The 18,817-nt window shown below is 37.0% G+C and overlaps 1 protein-coding gene across 2 annotated transcripts in view; it reads right to left on the bottom strand.

Moving 5' to 3' along the window:
• ARL5A (ADP ribosylation factor like GTPase 5A) overlaps positions 1 to 18,817 on the bottom strand; it is a 33,936-nt gene that overhangs the window by 14,577 nt on the left and 542 nt on the right. For both annotated transcript variants that reach the window (XR_009504191.1, XM_059927867.1), the window contains exons 2-5: positions 8,907 to 8,967; positions 8,298 to 8,445; positions 6,108 to 6,191; positions 1,058 to 1,209 (exon numbers count right to left, since the gene is read on the bottom strand). Coding sequence is in view for 1 of the 2 variants with exons in the window: in XM_059927867.1 (XP_059783850.1) it covers positions 1,058 to 1,209; positions 6,108 to 6,191; positions 8,298 to 8,445; positions 8,907 to 8,967 (445 nt within the window). In the remaining variant the exon portion in view is untranslated. The remainder of the gene's footprint in view (positions 1 to 1,057; positions 1,210 to 6,107; positions 6,192 to 8,297; positions 8,446 to 8,906; positions 8,968 to 18,817) is intronic.

Here is an 18,817-nt window from a genome sequence, read left to right on the forward strand (position 1 = left end):
AGATATTTTTACTTAAATAAGTATGTGGACAATTGGTATTGTCTGATTTTTTTTTTTAATGAACAGATTTGCTTCTTTGAGGATCTAATTATGCTCTTCCAAATATCTGTAATCAGGTAACAGTAGCTTCTATTTCACTAAGATTCAGTTTCATCTCCAATTTAATTCTTTTTTTTCTCTGCTTTTAAATATATACATGAAGGCTTCTAAATAAAGGTCTTAAATTTGGGGTTGAGGTTCTTCAGGTGTCAGGAAAGGGCAGAAGCTTGTGGCATAGACAGATGAGTTTACCTGAGGTGGCAGAAATTCCCTTCCTTTTAAGACCACAGTGAAGAGTAAACCAAATATTGAATTACTGACACTATCTATCTATGCCACGTATAGATATTATATGTTATATATCTTACATATAACAATGCTAACAACCACTGCCTTCTTGAAATCCTTTCATCTCTGGGCATTAGACATGGGCAAAATTCTACTGCAGGCACCCCCTCCTGCCACACTCTCTCCAATTCTAACTCTTTTATTTTAAGTGCAGCAACTCCCTCTTGACAGCACTGATGGCATATCCGCACACTAGTCCCACATGCAAATCTTCTTCTATTTCAGCTTCTTTATGCATAAAATGTGAATTAAAAACAACTGGTCTACATGATTATTAGGAATAAATGAAACACTCTTTAGAAAGCACTCAAGGCAAGGACACACTCAGCAAGTGTTAGTTCCTTTCTTAGACTGTAAGTCGCACCGCCAGTGCAGGAACTATTTCCTGACTTCTCCAGACTCATGACAAGCCCATTTCTCAGAATTCCTACAGCAACTCTATCATCCATATGCTCACATGCATTAGTTCAGTATGTTTATGTGTATTCTGTGTATGTTGTGTTTAATTCTTTACAGAACCAAGCTAAAAACTCTCTCACTGTAGACATGGACTATGTCTTACATCTCTCCCTTATAAAGTTCTGTACATGGTAACCTTAAATATTTGATTTTAAAAAGAAATACATGTTTCAAAGTTAAATACATGCTATTCATGAAGAAAACATCTTACCCCTCGCCAGTAAGAGCGCAGCATGCCTGTACATGCCACTGGTGATCTTTAATAGAAGTTAGTTTCAAAAACTGGGAGATTTCCGCTACAGTCATGCATTCTTTAACATCTTGTTTATTAGCAAAGATCAGCAATCCAGCTTTCCTTAGGTCCTATAAAAGCAAACAAAACTGTAAGGGCCAGTTCATTTTTTTCATACATTTTCCAATTAACAGATTATATTTGATAATCTTTGTAACCTAGAATTTCTCAACTACTTGACATAAAACTATCTCATAGCTCTTATGATGGAAAGTAAACATCAAACTGAACACATTTAAATAAATCAATCTATACTTGTATGGATTTACATATTTCTTACAGTCCTAGATTACATTTTTATGGTCCTAAGTGCTATATTTAACAGTCACATCTTCCAATTTAATACATATCTAACCCTTTCCCCAACCCAAAACTAGGCTTCTATGGCTACTAAGAACTACTCTTTAGCATGGGACTCAACAGCTTTTCAAAATTCTACCCCAATCTATACTTTAGGTATAGGTATCTATACCTAAAGTTACAACCTTCTTCACAGTTTATTTAGGAAATAAACTAACTCATTATATACAATATACACCTTAGGCCTTAGGACATTTCTCAACTGGAAGGTGCTAACCTAAACCAATCTTATTCATCTTCTGAGATCTAGCTCTTCTATCTTTGTCCATGAAGATGTGTTAGCTTTGAATATTTGATAGGGCCTTCTTAGACTACCATTAAACTTATCAAATTTCCCAATTAGATAGTAAGTTCTACCGCTTCTATGCTTTGACTCTGAGGCAAGTTCTTTAACTTTTCTGAATCTGTTCCTCATAACTAACATTTATTGAGTATCTAATCTGAGCAAGGCACCCATGATACTAACCATTTCCTGAATAAAATCTCTTTAATCCTCACAAGACTGCTACAAGATAGGCTTTACTATTCCCATTTTACAGATGAGGAAACTAAGACTCAGATGTAAGTAACTCATACAGAGTCACATAACTACTCAATAATAGAGCCAGGTTTGAGCTGAGATCTTCCTACTATAGATGCTGCCCCTCATCTGTAAAATGCTGAGACCACCACCTACCTCCTGGGGATGTAGTTTGAATGAACGAATTACTATATTTAAAGCACTCAGTTCAGTACCTGGGTTTGGCGACAGTTCAACAAGTGTTAGTTCACTTATTGCTCTGCAAATGAGGATTAGCTTTACCCTTGTGCATGCCCCCAAATGACTGATGTAACACTCTACTCACAAAGCAGACCAAAGGTTCTACGTCCCCTTTTGCTGTACTCTACCTTCCCCTCTCTCAACCATTTTTAGAGCCAGGAGCTTCCTTGATAACCTATGGAAAGTTATGAACCTTTCCCTCATGAAAATGTATATATGTTTATGCCAAAAAAAATTTATGCATGATTTTAGGGTGCTAATAGATATCCTAAAGTCCATTAGTGGATCCTGGGCTAAGAAACTATGATGGATGCACTCAACAAGTGGATTAAACTCTCATAAAATTCTGCCTATATATTTTAAGAGATATTGAGAAAACTAAGGTTTTGGTGCTATGTCTGCAAGTTTTCCCAGCTGTGTTGAATGCCACCTTCTTCTTAGGGATCTTAGTGGAATATTTTGGTTTCAATCATGTATATGTGTGTTTGAAGCAAGAAAGTGTTCAGTAGGTTTAAACTGACATTGCTCCACATTATTTTACTCTTGTTAGAACAGAGTTTCGATGACTTCTTTGATTCTTTCTGATGCAAATAAAAAATATAAGTAGTAAATTTCTTATTTGGTTCAAAGGAGTTCTGCAATATGCTTTATATAACAAAGGAGGCTGACTTAGTTACAGTGCCCTCTGCAGGATGCAACTACACTACTACAGATAAGGACAGTTACCTGAAGAGCTTGGTCAGAAAGGGATACTCTAGAACATTAAGTTTTAAGAGCTCCTATTCAATTTGTTTCACCTATAGTTCAGTTCATCTGTCTATTTATATAAGGCAAAAACTTGAAGGGATGAACTATAACTAGTGCACATATACATTATCAAGTATATGGATATTTTTTCTCTTATCCTAATCAGAACATGGAACAGTTATCAATAGTTGATATATGGCTGAATCATTGAGTAGATGGACTTTCCATGGGATTTAATTCCTATCTTCCTATCGTCTAGGTTTCACTATCTCTTGCCAGTGTGTGTTGAAATCTTTTATATAGGTCAGGATTGCTAATGCTGGCATGTTCAGAGAACACACTTTAGAAATATCTGACAACAGAAATACCTGGCACAAGTTAGGACACATAGTTTATGCTATTTTATTTACAAGTAACCTATCTTCATCACTTTTAGTAACAGAATTATTTGGAGAAGCCCCTGGACTGAAAATTGGAAAACGTAAGAAATAAAGTCATTTACTGAAAGGTCTAAAAAAAAGAAAAGAAAAAAAATCCATATTGAATGTACTTTTTCTAGATTTCACAGGCTCAAATATTTTTATTTAGGGTTCTTGATTTTTTTTTTAAGCTATATTACCCACTTTTAAATATTTAGTAAGAGAGGAAAGAAAATCTTCCTTTACTTTTTATGAAATAACCTCACAACCAATTATGCATTATGATAATAGTAGAAAAGAGATACATTGGGTTAAGGCTGTTCAACTTGACTTAACAAGAGGTCAAAGTACAAGGTAAACAGCGGTGATCTTTCGTACATCACCCATTTTAAACACTTCGAAAAACTTCTGCTACATATCAACTTCTGTTCTTCAGAGTCTAAAAATATTTTTTAGTTTAGTCAAGAAAATGAATAACAGCACATGCAAGGCATACTTATTTAGCAACTTCTATATGCCATATGTAGTTGTCAGTTTGTTTCGCAAAGCTTCCTTTGTGAAGATAATTCCTAGAAGTTGAGTCATTCTGAATAAAATTCATCTATCCTTTTGTCTTTGGAACTTTTTAAAAATTCATGAGCTTCAAAGTTTTATGCTTCATTTAAGATGAAGCTTTCAGAAATGTATTTAAATGTTTTATAGCTCTGTATTTAGTAATACATAGAAAGAATCATTATTGGTGATGATAATACGACTCTGTTGGTTTTTGTGGTATGCATGAAACATGTGACTAACCATGTCAAAGTTTGTTTTTCACACATTCTCATCCTTGATCCGGATGTCCCTCTCCAGAACTCTGCCTATTTGGCTCTCCCTGACCCTATTAAGTGGCTTACTCTAGCTCCCAAATTCATCTGTAATTCCCTTCTTCTCTGGTAATCTCATCCCTTCTCCTTTCACTTTCCAGCTAGGCCCTATTTCTGGCTTTTACTTTTTTTTCCTAGCAAAGAGCCTGAATGATGTGAATACCTAAATTCAAGTCCCATAAACTACTGGGCCTCAGCGTACTAATCCATAACAGATGAGGTTAATTGATCTATCCAAGTTAATGACCCAACTTATAAAATTCAATGACTTTGTTTGAGCCCTACTATTGGGCTTTGTATAATACTGATCCTCCTACATACTGGCCAGTTAGAGTAAGAATCAAATAGGGAGGCTACCTGTTTACAGAGTAAAAAATATAGTCAAGAGACAAATACATTTTGTGTCTTATTTTTCTTTTTCTAAAGTCTTCATAAAACAACCCTTTGGTATAAAATGAAGAATGATGCATTCCTGTAAAATGCAAAGGGGAAATTTAAAAAAATCCTTAGTCCCCTGCCTCTTTTATTGCTTACTGTTTCTCAAACTAGAACTGAAAGCTGTTAAATACATGTACAAAGGCAAGATGTGTTTTTTTTAAAAAACCCCAAAGGGTTTAGCACAACTGCTAGAATCAGTCCAAAACAGGGGAAGGTGCATCTTGGTGGGTATGATCACCACAAGCAAAACAGAAACTTCAGTTTACATAACCACTTTACTAAGTTTCCTTACGTCTGAAACACACCAAAATTCTTAATGAAAATCTCAAAAGCAAACCATTGAATCAATATTAAAATTAATATAGAACTTCATTACAAAGATGTCCCAGTTTTCTTAAGCTTTATTAAAATTCCACTGAATATTAACTTTTCTATTTCCACCTCTGAGTTGAGAAAGTAACATCTGCAATAAAAGGCATGCAAAAATAATCAATTGCCACTACAGTCAGCCCTCCTTATCCGTGGGTTCTGCATTCACAGATTCAACCAACCTCGGACTGAAAATATTCAGGAAAAAAAAGTTCCAGAAAGTTCGAAAAAGCAAAACTTGAATTTGCTCACGTTTTCATAGCATTTACATTGTATTAGGTATTATAAGTAATCTAGAGATGATTTAAAGTATACCGGAGGATGTGCATACCGGTTATATGCAAATACTATGCCATTTTATACAAGGGACTTGGACATCCTCAGATTTTGGTATCCGTGAGCATCCTAGAACCAAAACTCTGCTGATAGAGAGATACGACTGTTTTATAAATATTATATGATTTTATAGTTACTATTATCATTACTGACTATATTATTCAGTTTATGTAATTTTCAAATTATGCTACCAGTAATATTTCTCAAGGACTAAGAAAATGTGGCTAGTTATAACAGTTTTGTTCAGTTAAAGAAACAATATCAGAGACCTATGAGCAACAAATTTAAATATTAGTCAGATAACTGAGTTACAATCAAGACTTGCTGTGTGTCCCTGACACTGTAAAATCTCATTTCTAATGATAATCGTCTGTATAATTAATCTATTTCACATGCAAAATGAAAGTCAACTTAGGTCTTTTTGCCCAGGAAAACTTCTAGACCAAATTTATCTAAGATAAACGGAATTAAAATACTACAACTGACTCCTCAATCTTTCTGCTGCTTCCAGATATGCTTCCAAGTTGGGAAGTGTCAAAATTATAAAGCAGGCATGGCCAGCAGATAAAGAATTTTTTAAAAAATTTGAAATAGTATGCTCATGAGAAAGTAGAAAGTACAAAGGTGATAGAAATATCCCACCCCCGTACATCTAATGCCAGAATCCTACTTACCTCATGGGCTAACATTTTATAGAGTTCTTCTCTAGTTACAGAAATCCTTTCTCTGTCTGTACTGTCCACAACAACTATTACAAACTAAAATTACAAAAAAAAAAATCATTAGTGATTACATAATTTGATATTTGTAAAATTTATCAAGTGTTTATTTGATTTACAGGCTAACAGCTATCAAGAAATTAGAACCTTATGGTATGGTATTACTGGAAAACCAGAGATACCTGCTATACATGGTGAAGCCTAAAGGTCTGATCCTTAATTCAAACATATTTACTAACTTTTTAAGAGAAAATAAAAAACAATATGATGTTATCATTCTTTTAGAATATTCTGCTAATATTCTAACCAATATGTAACATGTTTGTTTTCTAAATTAATATCTTGAATGCTAATGGGCCTATTTGCACCATAAGTCAATAAGACAAAAATATGATCCTAAATTTAAGTTACTTCCAGACAGATATTATTTATTAATATCAATTTAAAAATCTAAAAGAGGGCTTCCCCGGTGGCACAGTGGTTGGGAATCCGCCTGCTAATGCAGGGGACATGGGTTCCAGCCCTGGTCCGGGAAGATCCGACATGCCCTGGAGCAACTAAGCCCTGGCGCCACAACTACCAAGCCTGTGCTCTAGAGCCCACCAGCCACAACTACTGAGCCTATGTGCCACAACTACTGAAGCCTGCGCGCCTAGAGCCCATGCTCCGCAACAAGAGAAGCCACGACAGTGAGAAGCCCACGCACCGCAACAAAGAGTAGCCCCCGCTCGCCGCAACTAGCGAAACCCCGCGCACAGCAACGACTAGAGAAAGCCCGCGCACAGCAACGAAGACACAACACAGCCAAATATAAAAACAAATAAATTAATTAATAAAAAAACTAAAAGGCCATGCGTATGAGAATAAAGTAGTGTGACAGTTAAAGAAATCAATTTTTAAAAAATCAGCAAATTGAAAGAATAAATCTATATCAAAAACCATGCTCTCTTCCTTATATAAGTGGCACAACTCTTTCCTGAACTGACGATGAGACCAGATGCAATCACAGACTCGAAAGGAGCTGTGCAGGACTGAGCTACAGTGTGCCTCTTCTTCAATTCCATGAACACCAAAAGGCACCAGGGAAACAGGAGCAGATATAGTTGCTTTATGATGGCATTTGTTATGCCCAAGTTAATTCTGACTGCCTATTATTAGTATGTGCTATTTATTGTTTAGAACTAGCTTTTCATTTCCAAATAAACCACAGTAATTTTCAAGATCTTTTCTATTCTTCAGATTTCATCAACCATAATGCAGAAGGATAATAGAACTGCTACTTTCCCTCTTCTCTCACTTGAGACCTTACTGATACATGGTTTTATCACTATAACACCTGTTCTACTCCAAGCCTTCTTAACAAAGCTATTAATTTTCAAGGTGTTGCCATGAACTTGATACCTGCAGCATTTTATATAGGAATACTAATTATATATACTCCTTCTCCAAAAGACATAATCAAATGCTTAATGGAATGTTAGGGGATCAAGTCATTAGTGACACTTAATAGTGTCTTACTGACATAATATTCATCTGTATATACATTTAGAGATTTATTAACTTATAATCAGCACTACAGAAACAACTGTCACAGCCTTTCATCTTATAAGGTCTATACAGTGAAGCTCTCAAATGTCAGACATTTTCTCTTGGCAAATAATATGTAAATAAAATACATGATTATGTCTAAATTGCTTTATAATCAAAAGAAAAAGAATTCTTTAATGTGCAATTGTATTGCAAAAAAGAAAACACATAGTAAAATTCTGGCCAAGAATTCAAACCATCAGAGCCCTCTCATCTAACTAGGATTTCCTCTACGCAGACGCAAATAAATAGTAAGAGAGAAATGAAATTACAAACTGTGAAATGGAATTCTTTATTAAAACAAGTACTTAAGGCAAGCTCTAGGATCAATATAAAATCAGACTAATCAATCACCAATTCTCCCTACAGAGGTTCAATGAGAATGGATATACATAACAATGACCCTGAAAGAGGGAATCAAAGATTCCACTATGTTTAAACTCTACTTATATTTAACATACTGTGATATTTCAAAAAGATGAGCTATAAGAGTTCATATCTGGAAGGTGTTTCCCAGGTATTATATTCATAGAAGACTTAGTATATTAAGAAACATACCTCTGTGTTAGTATAGTAAGTGTTCCACGAAGAACGAAGAGATTCTTGGCCACCAATATCCCACATTAGAAAACGTGTATTATTAATCACTATCTCTTCTACATTACTTCCTATTGTTGGGGACGTATGTACAACTTCATTCATAGAACTGGGAAAAAAAGTTCAAATATATTACAGTTAGCAAGGAAACTAGATTGTTTGAACATTTTTCAATTAAGGGATAAGTCAGCATGACCTCCTTTTATATTTTGTACCCAAATGTCCCCTTTCCACTAGCACATAAGAGTGAATGAAGGGTTTAAACAGAGGTGGAGCTAGGTAGTGGACTATCTGGAATACTCTAGATTCATTCCAGGAAACTATAGAAACAAATATTTCTCTACTCTCCATAAGCAAAACAACTGAACAACATGCTCAATGTCAGATAAATTTCTAGCTCTCTAGAAACAGTTGCCTAAATTTGGCTCCTGGTTCATGGCCAACCTGCCTTCTTACAAAGTAACTTGGATTCCATATAATTTTTTATTGCTTTCATTAATCAAATATCACTCAGGCTGAAAAAGTAACTATAAACAATAAAATAAAAAATTTTAAGTAGTTAGTACTTACAATTGGTAAAGGATGGTAGTTTTTCCCGCATTATCCAGCCCAACAATGATAACTTTGTGCTCTGAAAAAAAGAAAAACACCAGTGATTAATCAAAAACAAAAATTAAAAATTTTCCCATTTCACCCATTCTTTCCAGCTATGGTATAATTCAGTACATGGCACTTTATACCTTCTTGTAACTCAAAAGAACATCACAGCAAGACCAGAAGTACGCCATTGGCCTAACCTCCTTATCCCCCTCATTCTACACAGAGAACTCTCATCTCTCTGAAGGAAGCCAGAAGCACTACATTCTTTCTACTCTATGGAAGCCTACTCTCAGTAAAGTATCCCAAATGTAATCACAACAATTTATGGATGACTTGAGGTGTAAATGTTTCACATTGGACTAAGTCACTTAAGTTCTAAATGTGAATTTTAGGCCTTAACTGGGTATGTATAGGTGAGATGGGGTGAATGGGAAGGGAAAAAAAGGACAGCCTTTTAAAGTTGCTGGCAGAAGGCAACTGTAAGCTATCTGAGTACATTTGAACCATAGGGTCTTTCTAACCAAATTTAAGGACCTATAGCTATGGTAGCAGCAGCTTCCTCTCCCCTTGGCTTCTAAAGCATCACTTTTTCCAAGTTTTCTTATTCTGTCTCTTGATGTTTATTTTTTTCCACTGACTCCTCTTCCTTGGGTCTTCCTTCAAACATTCATGTTTCCCAGAGCTGTCTTCTTGCACTCCTTTCACATTTTAACAAGGCATCTTGGGGCCTATCTATTGCCGCGCTGTCTAAAAACTATTCTGCAAGACGGCAGTGTGTGGAGAAAGCTAATCTCCAAAGATGGCCTCTGGATATTCATGTCCCTATATAGTTCCCCCCTTAAATCCTGGCTGGTCCTATGACTTGCTTTTAACCACAAGAATGCAGCAGAAGTGACGCTGTATGACTTCCACACCTAGATTATCACACACCTTGCAGCTGCTGCCTGGCTCTAGGACAACTTCCCCTGGGGTAAGCCAGACACCATGCAACAAGTCCAACTACCCCAAGACTGCTATGCATGAGTGAGGAAGCTCAGGCTAATCACGTGGACTGATCTTGCGGAGAGAGACACACAGTTGCCCCCAGCTGTTCTAGCCATTCCAGCTGAGACGCCAGACACACAAATAGAGAAGCCACCTTGGTTGGGTATGCAGCCAGGTGGAGCTGGAGATGACTCCAGTTCTAGCTGCCATCCAAATGTAATCAAATGAGCCCCAAGCCAGAACTTCCTAACTGAGCTCAGTGAACTCACAGAACCACGAGGGACAGTAATAAATTATTCCTTTAAGTCATAAAATTTATGATTGGCTTGTTACACAGTAATAGATAACTGAAGCAAGGTGGAAAAATACATGTGGTTATGTGACCCTGAGCAAATGACTTATTTCTCTCTTAGCTTTGTCACTGTAAAACAGGGACAACACTACCTCTCTTTCAGGGTTATGTCATGATTAAGACAGCACATGGGGTGTGCCGACCACCAAGAAAGACAATTCCTAATCCATGTTCCCAAACGTTTCCTAAACTCCAGTCTACCTAGTGGATAGACACAGTGCCACTCAACATAACCAAAAACCCAATATTCAAACCTGTTCCTAATTCTATCTTACTTAATTTGCTTAATGGTATTACCATTAATTCAGATGCCTTTGGAGTCCCTCAACCCGAACATCTAATTTGTCACCAAGTTCTATTCTACCTCAGAAATATATCCCGAACCTGTCTCCTCCCACTGTCCTAGTTGTACTCCTCATCTCTTACTGTACCTAAGCAGACTACCTCCAGTCCATCTTCCTATTGTTTCTAGAGTAATCTTTCTAGAAACAATAAAGCTGATAATGCCACTCTCTTATTTAAACGGTGGCTCTCCAGTGTGACAGGAAAACAAGGTACAAGTTCTCAGCCTTGTAAATAAAGCCAGTCCCAAATGAATAGGCTTCAGCTTTATTATCCCTCACCACTACCGCCAGGTATCTAAGCTGGAGTTCAAGCTGTTCTCCCTACATAAGCTGCCACGTATGTTCACGGCAAACGTTTCTCTACCTCTACTCATGGTTTTTACCTGTGCTGGAATTATCCTCTCCAATTCTCCATTTAAAGAATTCCTACTAATCTTTTAAGGTTTAGCTTCTCAAGAAAAATCACTTTCTCCTGCTCTTCTGCCACACCTCGAATACAGCACTTATAATAATTTACATGTACACTCACTAATCTTCTCAGCTTAATGAGGCACCCTTCAAGTATATAGATCACATGCTAATCATCTTCATATTCCTAGTAACTACAACTTTTTCTGGTACAAGGTAGGTACTCAGTAAATGCTGAATTAATTAATATTCATTCTATAAATAATAAATGCTAAGGATTATAATACCTAAGAGTAAGGAGATCTTTAAGAAAAAGCTTTTGCAGTCAGGTGGTAGATGTTTTCCAGATAGTTGACATTAACCATAGAGGGGAATTCCTAATGCTACATAGGTACCTCCTGTTGTACAAAAATACGAACATCAAGTAAATAGAAAATTTTAATACAATCCATTTTATCCAATCACTCATTTCTGTGAAGGAAGAGCAGGCAGCTTAGAACCACCAGGGTCCTAAACTGACTTCACCATGCTCCCCCCACACAGGTTCTTAAAAGTCATTTTAAAAATGCAGGCCCAGTCTACCATCTTTAGAGATGACTAGGGGGAAGGAACTGAGAAAATGAAACTACCTGACAAGTGCAGTTTCTGCCTAAGGAAAAGTATGTAGGGTGACTGAATTAAAATCAGAAGATTACTTGGGGAGCATGGAATCCCATCAAAGGGAGTGTTAAAGGCTGTGGTGACTGACAAATCCATCTTCACAGGAGGGCCATACCTGCATCAGGGCCAGATTACTGAGTCCCTGGAGCAGGGTATCTTTTTACCTGGGAAGTTTTTAAACGGCATGGCAATTTTGCCTGACTCTATATTTTTCTATGTCCCCAAATTAGGCATTCCCCTTTTGATGACAGATATCCTCTTCAGTTCTAGTAATACAAGCAATGCAAACATTTTAATATAAGCAGAATTCATATTGGGCTATACTCTGACCGCTGACTTGGATGAAAGTTTTTTTAGTTTCTCACTTGAATACCAATTTTTAATAATATAATTCTTAAAAAGTCAACTTATTTTTAAGTTTCAGGAACATCATTTTGTAAACCACTATGTATTAGCTGCAGGACTAAATTTAGACAGACTTGCCAGTACTCAGGAAGAAAATACAATTATTCTGACCAATGAGAGAAATGATATTCTAAAAATAGTACAAAATAGGGGCAAAAGCAAATACAAATTTAGGCAAGGATCTATGATAAATAACTACAGACCGACTAAAAAATGCATCTGTGTGTATGAATTATACACTCAGAGATCACAAATACAAGAGCACTGTCTCGTACAAGGCCCTTAATCACTTAAGGAGGTTAAACACTTATTCTAGCCATGCTACTGTTTTTCAAAATATTTTGCTACTTTTCTCTTGCCATTGCTTTCAGAGCCTGAGATACACTGTCTTGAACACTCTCAATGGTGTTCTGAAGATGAATTTGACTTTAAAGGGGGAGGGGAGCCACGTGGTATCATCTCAGTCATAAGGTAAAAGGCAGCTAAGACGAATGTTACCTTTTTGTTGTTAAATGAGGTGTGATTCCTAAATGATATGATTTTTAAATGTGTCTCTAAAGAAATTCTAAAAGGAGTTTCAAAAGGTATTTTGAGTAATAGTAGGACGTATCAGCAGAAAAACTATCTGGCCTCCTTTGCTTTTAAGGTGAAAACCTTATCTGGTTTTGTTTTTGAAAGTGGTCTCCTTAATTTAGCCATGCCCCACTGGACTTATTTCTTGATTTCAAACACAGTACTCTTCTACCACTTCTGTGAGGAAGGACTAACTAGGCAAAAAAACAAAACAAAACAAAACAAAACCCAACAACTAAAGAAAGATTCTGTATCATACTTGACCACAAGATGAACATGATAAGGTGAAACTACTGTGAACAAACCATTGTGCAATAAACACACACACACTGAGATAAAGCAGATGGCAGAAGAGGCTCACAACGGGATTCCACCTCCTCCTAACACAAGTTAGTTGCCAGCTGAGGACAGAATGGAGGGAACAGTTTCAAGACACATCTTTTACAGCCACTGAATGAATGAATGAACTAGAGAATCAATAAGCTGAAATTAGATAACATAACCTGTGGTAGATAAAGATGTAAAGTCTTGTTAAGTCTTTCTTCACTAGTACCTAGAAATAAAGGAAGCACACTGGGGAGAGAAGGTTTGGTGGACGATACAGGGCGAGAATTCATGTCTGGCATGGTGGAGAGTAAACAGGAGAAAAGAGTGTCAGAGATGTTGACAGGGGAAGTAAAGATGCAACTCAAGCCACTGTCCATACTGGAAACAACCTCCCTCTTCTATTTAATTTTACAAACACAATGAATTCCTGTCACCTACAAATGCATAAATATGCAAACATTCCTCCAAACTCTTAAGACAGAAAGCAGATTTCTAAAGTCAATCAAGTGAATGCAAGCTAACGTATTTGAACTCATGAGGGGTTTGTTTTTAGTGGTTAAAATATTTTAAAAAGAAAAAGAGAAAGAAAGAGTTTCACATCAAACATGTGCAGAACCTAGAAAATCTCCAAGGAGCCACATGTTCTGTGGAGCAGTCTGAGATCTCTTTGGAGGGCATTCCAATGAGGCCATGATCCAGAGGTCCTTCACCTCTTCACCCCACCTAAACTCCTACAAGCCACATTCAATACCAACTTATATCTACTCCCTCCTAAGACTTGTCTCTATTTGAATATTTGTGTGTTTTTACAATAAAGCACCAATGGCTATATAACAGCTTCCTAAGTCTAAGGTATAGCACATGGGTCACAATGAGAACTATAAAATTAAGACATAATTGTGCAATGGGCTCAAAGATAAAGGTGCTGACTCAATGGTGAAGAGCCAGTGTATCCCCAACAACAGTGTTAGATTTTTCCCACTTTCTAATACTAAATCAACTTCCTTTGACTATCCTTAGGTTCTTTCACCACCCCAACCTGTGTCTCTCATTACCAGAACAATGTTCTATGAAAAACACAAATTTGTAGCTAAAAACTGTTATAATGCACTTCAAAACAAACATTCCATAGAATATATAATATGTATACAAAGAGATGTTATTATGGGAAAATGTAATAAAACTTTTGGTTATACCAACTCTTTGATGCATGTGATTCATGACAAGTTTACTGCTTAGTATGGTTCTTCTTCTAGAATATCTATGCCATAGCATTCTTGCAGTTTCTCAGATAAGCCAAAACAACTATACACTGTCACAGTGCCTGGATGGAATTTTGAGTTATCACTTAGGCTTTAGTTTCCCAATCAATACTTTACTGTTTTGTCATGAAAATGCTTGTTTCCCTTCTTCACTTCCTTTTGATATACGCAGGCAGCCTACCAGTTCTGTTTACTGCCAGGTTCTAAGAGTCAATATATATATATATATATATATATCCTACCTACTACCAGTCAGTAAATTAAGCAAAAAGAAATGTCACTGTCATCCTGGAGGACTTCTATCTCTGTGAATCATACCAAAGCCAGAAAACACAAATACTACAAATACTAAGGCAGATAAACTGAGAGTCCTCCTGATTCTTCATTCTCACCTCATATCCAAACTATCACTAAGCCCCGTGCATTCTGTCTCACATGGAGCAGAAAATCCATTTCTGTCAGGTTTACTACAGTTCTCTCAGGCCTTAACACAGAGCCTAGAATAAAGCTTGTGCTTAATAAACTATGAATGAATAAATAAAACAGATTTGGAAGACATAAAGGTTAGAAGGGAGATAACTGATCAAGTCTCTACATACTAAAAATTCAATTTGCAAAATCTAAAAGTATTCATCAATAAAAACAAAGTTTGAAAATAAACTTGTGATTTATAGCAATGGTAGTGAAGTTTCAGGGGGAAAAAACTTTGCTGAATGAAAAGCAACAATTATACACGGCAAAAGTAGAGATCCAATTAGGAAACAGAAACCACATAGCAATTTGAACTTTCAAAGTTTAATTTAAAGAAGATAACTACTACAGAGGATCGGAGTAATGAGGGATTGGCTCACCAGAAGTAACTCTAAAGATTAAAGGAATGACAAATACACGGAGCATTTGCTACCTCTAGGGCTGAGAGTTTCCCCCAATTCCCCAGGACTGAGATGCAGACCTTGCTGAGGGCCGGGCCAGGGCTCACTGAATGTCAAGAGAAGTAGCTATGCAAACTTGCCAGTGGATCTTTCTGGAACTCCTCCCTCTAGGATGCTGGGGAAAACTGTTCATTGGGAGGTATTTCACTGGAGGGCCTCCATTCTGAGACCAACCGAAGTGGGTGCTAGAGGAAGCTGCTGCTGACCACTACATAGTGCAAGAGCCAGCCACTGGGGAAGATGTCCACACTGCATGAGCAGGACAGAGCCTGCTGACCAGCACGCCATATCCAGGAAGAAAAACCCTCTCCTCTTTCAGGGTCCCTCCAACGCCGTCTACCGACAGAGCCTAACACCGTGCCAGCTGGCAAAAGAAAAATACTTAAAGGACCCAGTTCTGTATCCACAGAGCGTGCAAAAAGGGTGAATTTGGAGCTAAAATTTTTAATAGCAGGCACAGTTCACCCCTTTGGCTACTCAGCTTCTATATGTACTCTTCTACACTTCTGAATTCCCACACAATGAAAAAAACAACAGAAGCAGAGGTGGCTTTCCCAGCACCAGGTCTTGCAGCACAGGGAGCTTCTCCAGAACTCATTCGCAACATAGCATTCCTTTTCTAAGAACCAATCTGAAGAATGAAACAAGGCTATCCATGAGGAAACTTCACAACTTCTTTCATAGTTCATAGTTAGTGTCTGAAAGTTCTTCCTTTTATCTAACATGAATCCTTCTTATACAAAGGAAGTTTTGTTTTGTTTTGTTTCAAGAGCACTAACTCAGGCACTAGACTATCTTGGTTAAAATCTCTATCTAAAAGGTCCATCACTTTTAACTGTAGTGCCTGAAGCAAGTTACCTAATGTTTCTTTGCCCCTTTAAAACAGGGGAGAATATCTGCCTCACAGGGTTGTGGTTAAGAGAAAATCAGTTAAGTGAAGACTAAATCAACTGCATAAAACATGTAGAACCTAACCTTGCATGTCAGTATTAACTGCTATTATTTTATCTATAAAGATGAAGTTAGCTTATTTTCTGTCTCCCCACATAAAGGCAGGGGGTCTTGTTTGTTTTGTTCCTTGTCTTTCCCCACCATCTAGAACAGTCCCCCAGCACAAAATAGGTGTTCAAAATACGTGTTTAATAAACAAACCGAGTACTGATCATAAGCCCTTCTATACTAAAAGATACTAATGGCAACTCTTCAAAGTCCTAAAGTTGTAAACACTTATAGTTTAGTAACTGAGAAACACCTTTGGGGGGGGAGGGGATTTCATACAAAAAAATGATGCCAGTCACTTCATTAAGACCAGTGTCAGCAGCATATTTCTGCAGTATTTTAACTCTGGCATTTACCAGTTGCATTGTCTAGGAAACTCATTCCACTGGTACCTCAGTTTCCTCTTTTCAGGAGAAAAGAATAACTACTTCCAAGGACTGTAGAAACTTTTAAAAATGATAATATACAACAACATCTAGGACAAAGTTTGTACCCTACTGATTTAAATATCACCTAAATGGAACCTCTGGTTTTTCAAGTTTGAACAATACACAATTAGGTTTCACTGTGTACTCACATTTTAAGCTTAAACTGAAAAAGTTGTTTTAAAGGGAGCTCAAAAAAAATAAATAAATAAAAAAAGAGAGAGAGAGAGAGAGATGTTACACAGTTTGTTTCATCAGCATAGCAAATTCTGTAATCCCCCAAAACTTCCTTCCAACAGTTTATGTGAAAAGAACATAGGACTGTGTTCCGTATCTTCTGAAGGTAAAATAAAGCATCCAAGATATATCTAACACACATATACATATCCAATTTAATACAGAACTAAAAAGACCAACAAGTACCTGACATTAGATGTAATGCTGAATATTTTTTAAAGTGACCCTGCTGATAAGACAACCACATCATTTAACAGGAGAGAAACAGTTTATTCACATTTTCACAATATTGACATCTAAATTTTTAGAACTTAACTTCATTAATTTCTCTTACTATTAATTCCCAACACTGAAATAAATGTCCAGTCAAAAATTACCACAAAATACAGGTAATAAGAACACTACTCAGCAATTGTTAGTGGTAACAAAGCACACATCATTATTTACTACTGGCAATAGCTGTTGGCAAAGTTCTAATTCATTCTTAAGTTACAGAGACAAATAGTTTTATCATTGACTCAAAATAGAAAGTGGAAATATCTAATTTTTCTTGCAGGACTAGAGCTCAATTAACAAGCAAAGCCTTTCTGAATTTCACAGCAGAGTTGAAATACTAGCTTTGCTAAAAATAATACAAAATTATGGATTTAAAAACTAGAATAGATCTTATCTACTATAAGCACCACCAGTATTACAGTAAGGTTAAGTTTCAATTCTTAAGACCTAGAGATTAAGTTTTCAGGATCTGTGGGCTCCACAGTCATATAGTCAAGATCCCTGCTGTTCTAGGTGAGACCCGGACCCAGAGAGGTTAAGTGACTGGTTCCCACTCACCCTTCTCTCAACAGACACAGCTAGCCAGAGACAGTGTAGATTAGAACTGGCTTTCTCCAGTTCATGAAAATTCTCCGTATCATTTGAAAATCATCTGAAATACTGCTCTTCCATTCAGTATCATGTGATCGACACTATCATCTTTATATTTTTAAAAGATATACTAGAGATCACAAGTTCCAGTTCTGCTCCCTTCCCATCGCCTTCTTACAGCAGCAGCTGGATAACGAAGGAGGAGGCGGGGATGGTTGTACATAATAGATGCCACCATTCATTTAAGTCTTTACTGGAAAACTCTGGGCTGTGACACCACCACCAGCTTACACAAGAGAAAAACACAAACTAAGTTACTGACAGCCAGGATGATGAATCACCTCACCTGAGTTAAAAAGAAACAAAACTACACCAGTAACTATAGTGTATCTAAATGACTATGGAGTTTTTTTGTTAAAACTGTATCTTCTTTCCCCAGTTTTACACTTATTTTGTAACAAATTTCAATAAATCTGATATGCATTTCAAGGCAATGTTTGAATTTAGATGAACTTAAGCATCTCTTTATAATACACTCCATACCTGGTAACTTAGTCATTACCTACAGTTAACAAATGTTTCATATGATATGATTTTTAAGTGCTTTCGGTGAAACACTTTACCATTTTTTAATCCAGCCCCCCAAAACCTCTAAATAAGCAACACGAGTAGGAAAGTGACCTTAAGCTTAACCTTAAACACAGATATCAATACGGCAAAAGGAGAGAGGACCATCACTACTCAGGATGCAGAAGAAATCTCCCCAAAGTGGGGAAGGGCGGGGTGGAGGTGCAGGGCAGACTCAGAAACCTGAATGTACTGGTCAAGCCAAGAGCGATTCCTCAGGTTTTACCGCATTCTGCAATCCTCGGGTGCTCAGTGGTGCGGCTGGGGCCACAACCTGTAACCTTCATCCCAGAGAACCCCAGCATTTCTCAGTGGTGTGCAAACCCAATTACTCAAGGAAAAAGGACTGAAACGTGGACCAAGAGGGGCCACTCAGGGGCGTCGCACGTGAGGCAAGAAACCCTCTCCACTCCCAGTCGAAATCGGAGCAATGGGTGTATTTGAGGCATGGATTTCTTAGGAAGCTCTCCTAAGACAAA

This window comes from Balaenoptera ricei, chromosome 7 (genome assembly GCF_028023285.1).
Source record: "Balaenoptera ricei isolate mBalRic1 chromosome 7, mBalRic1.hap2, whole genome shotgun sequence".
NCBI classification, from domain to species: domain Eukaryota; kingdom Metazoa; phylum Chordata; class Mammalia; order Artiodactyla; family Balaenopteridae; genus Balaenoptera; species Balaenoptera ricei.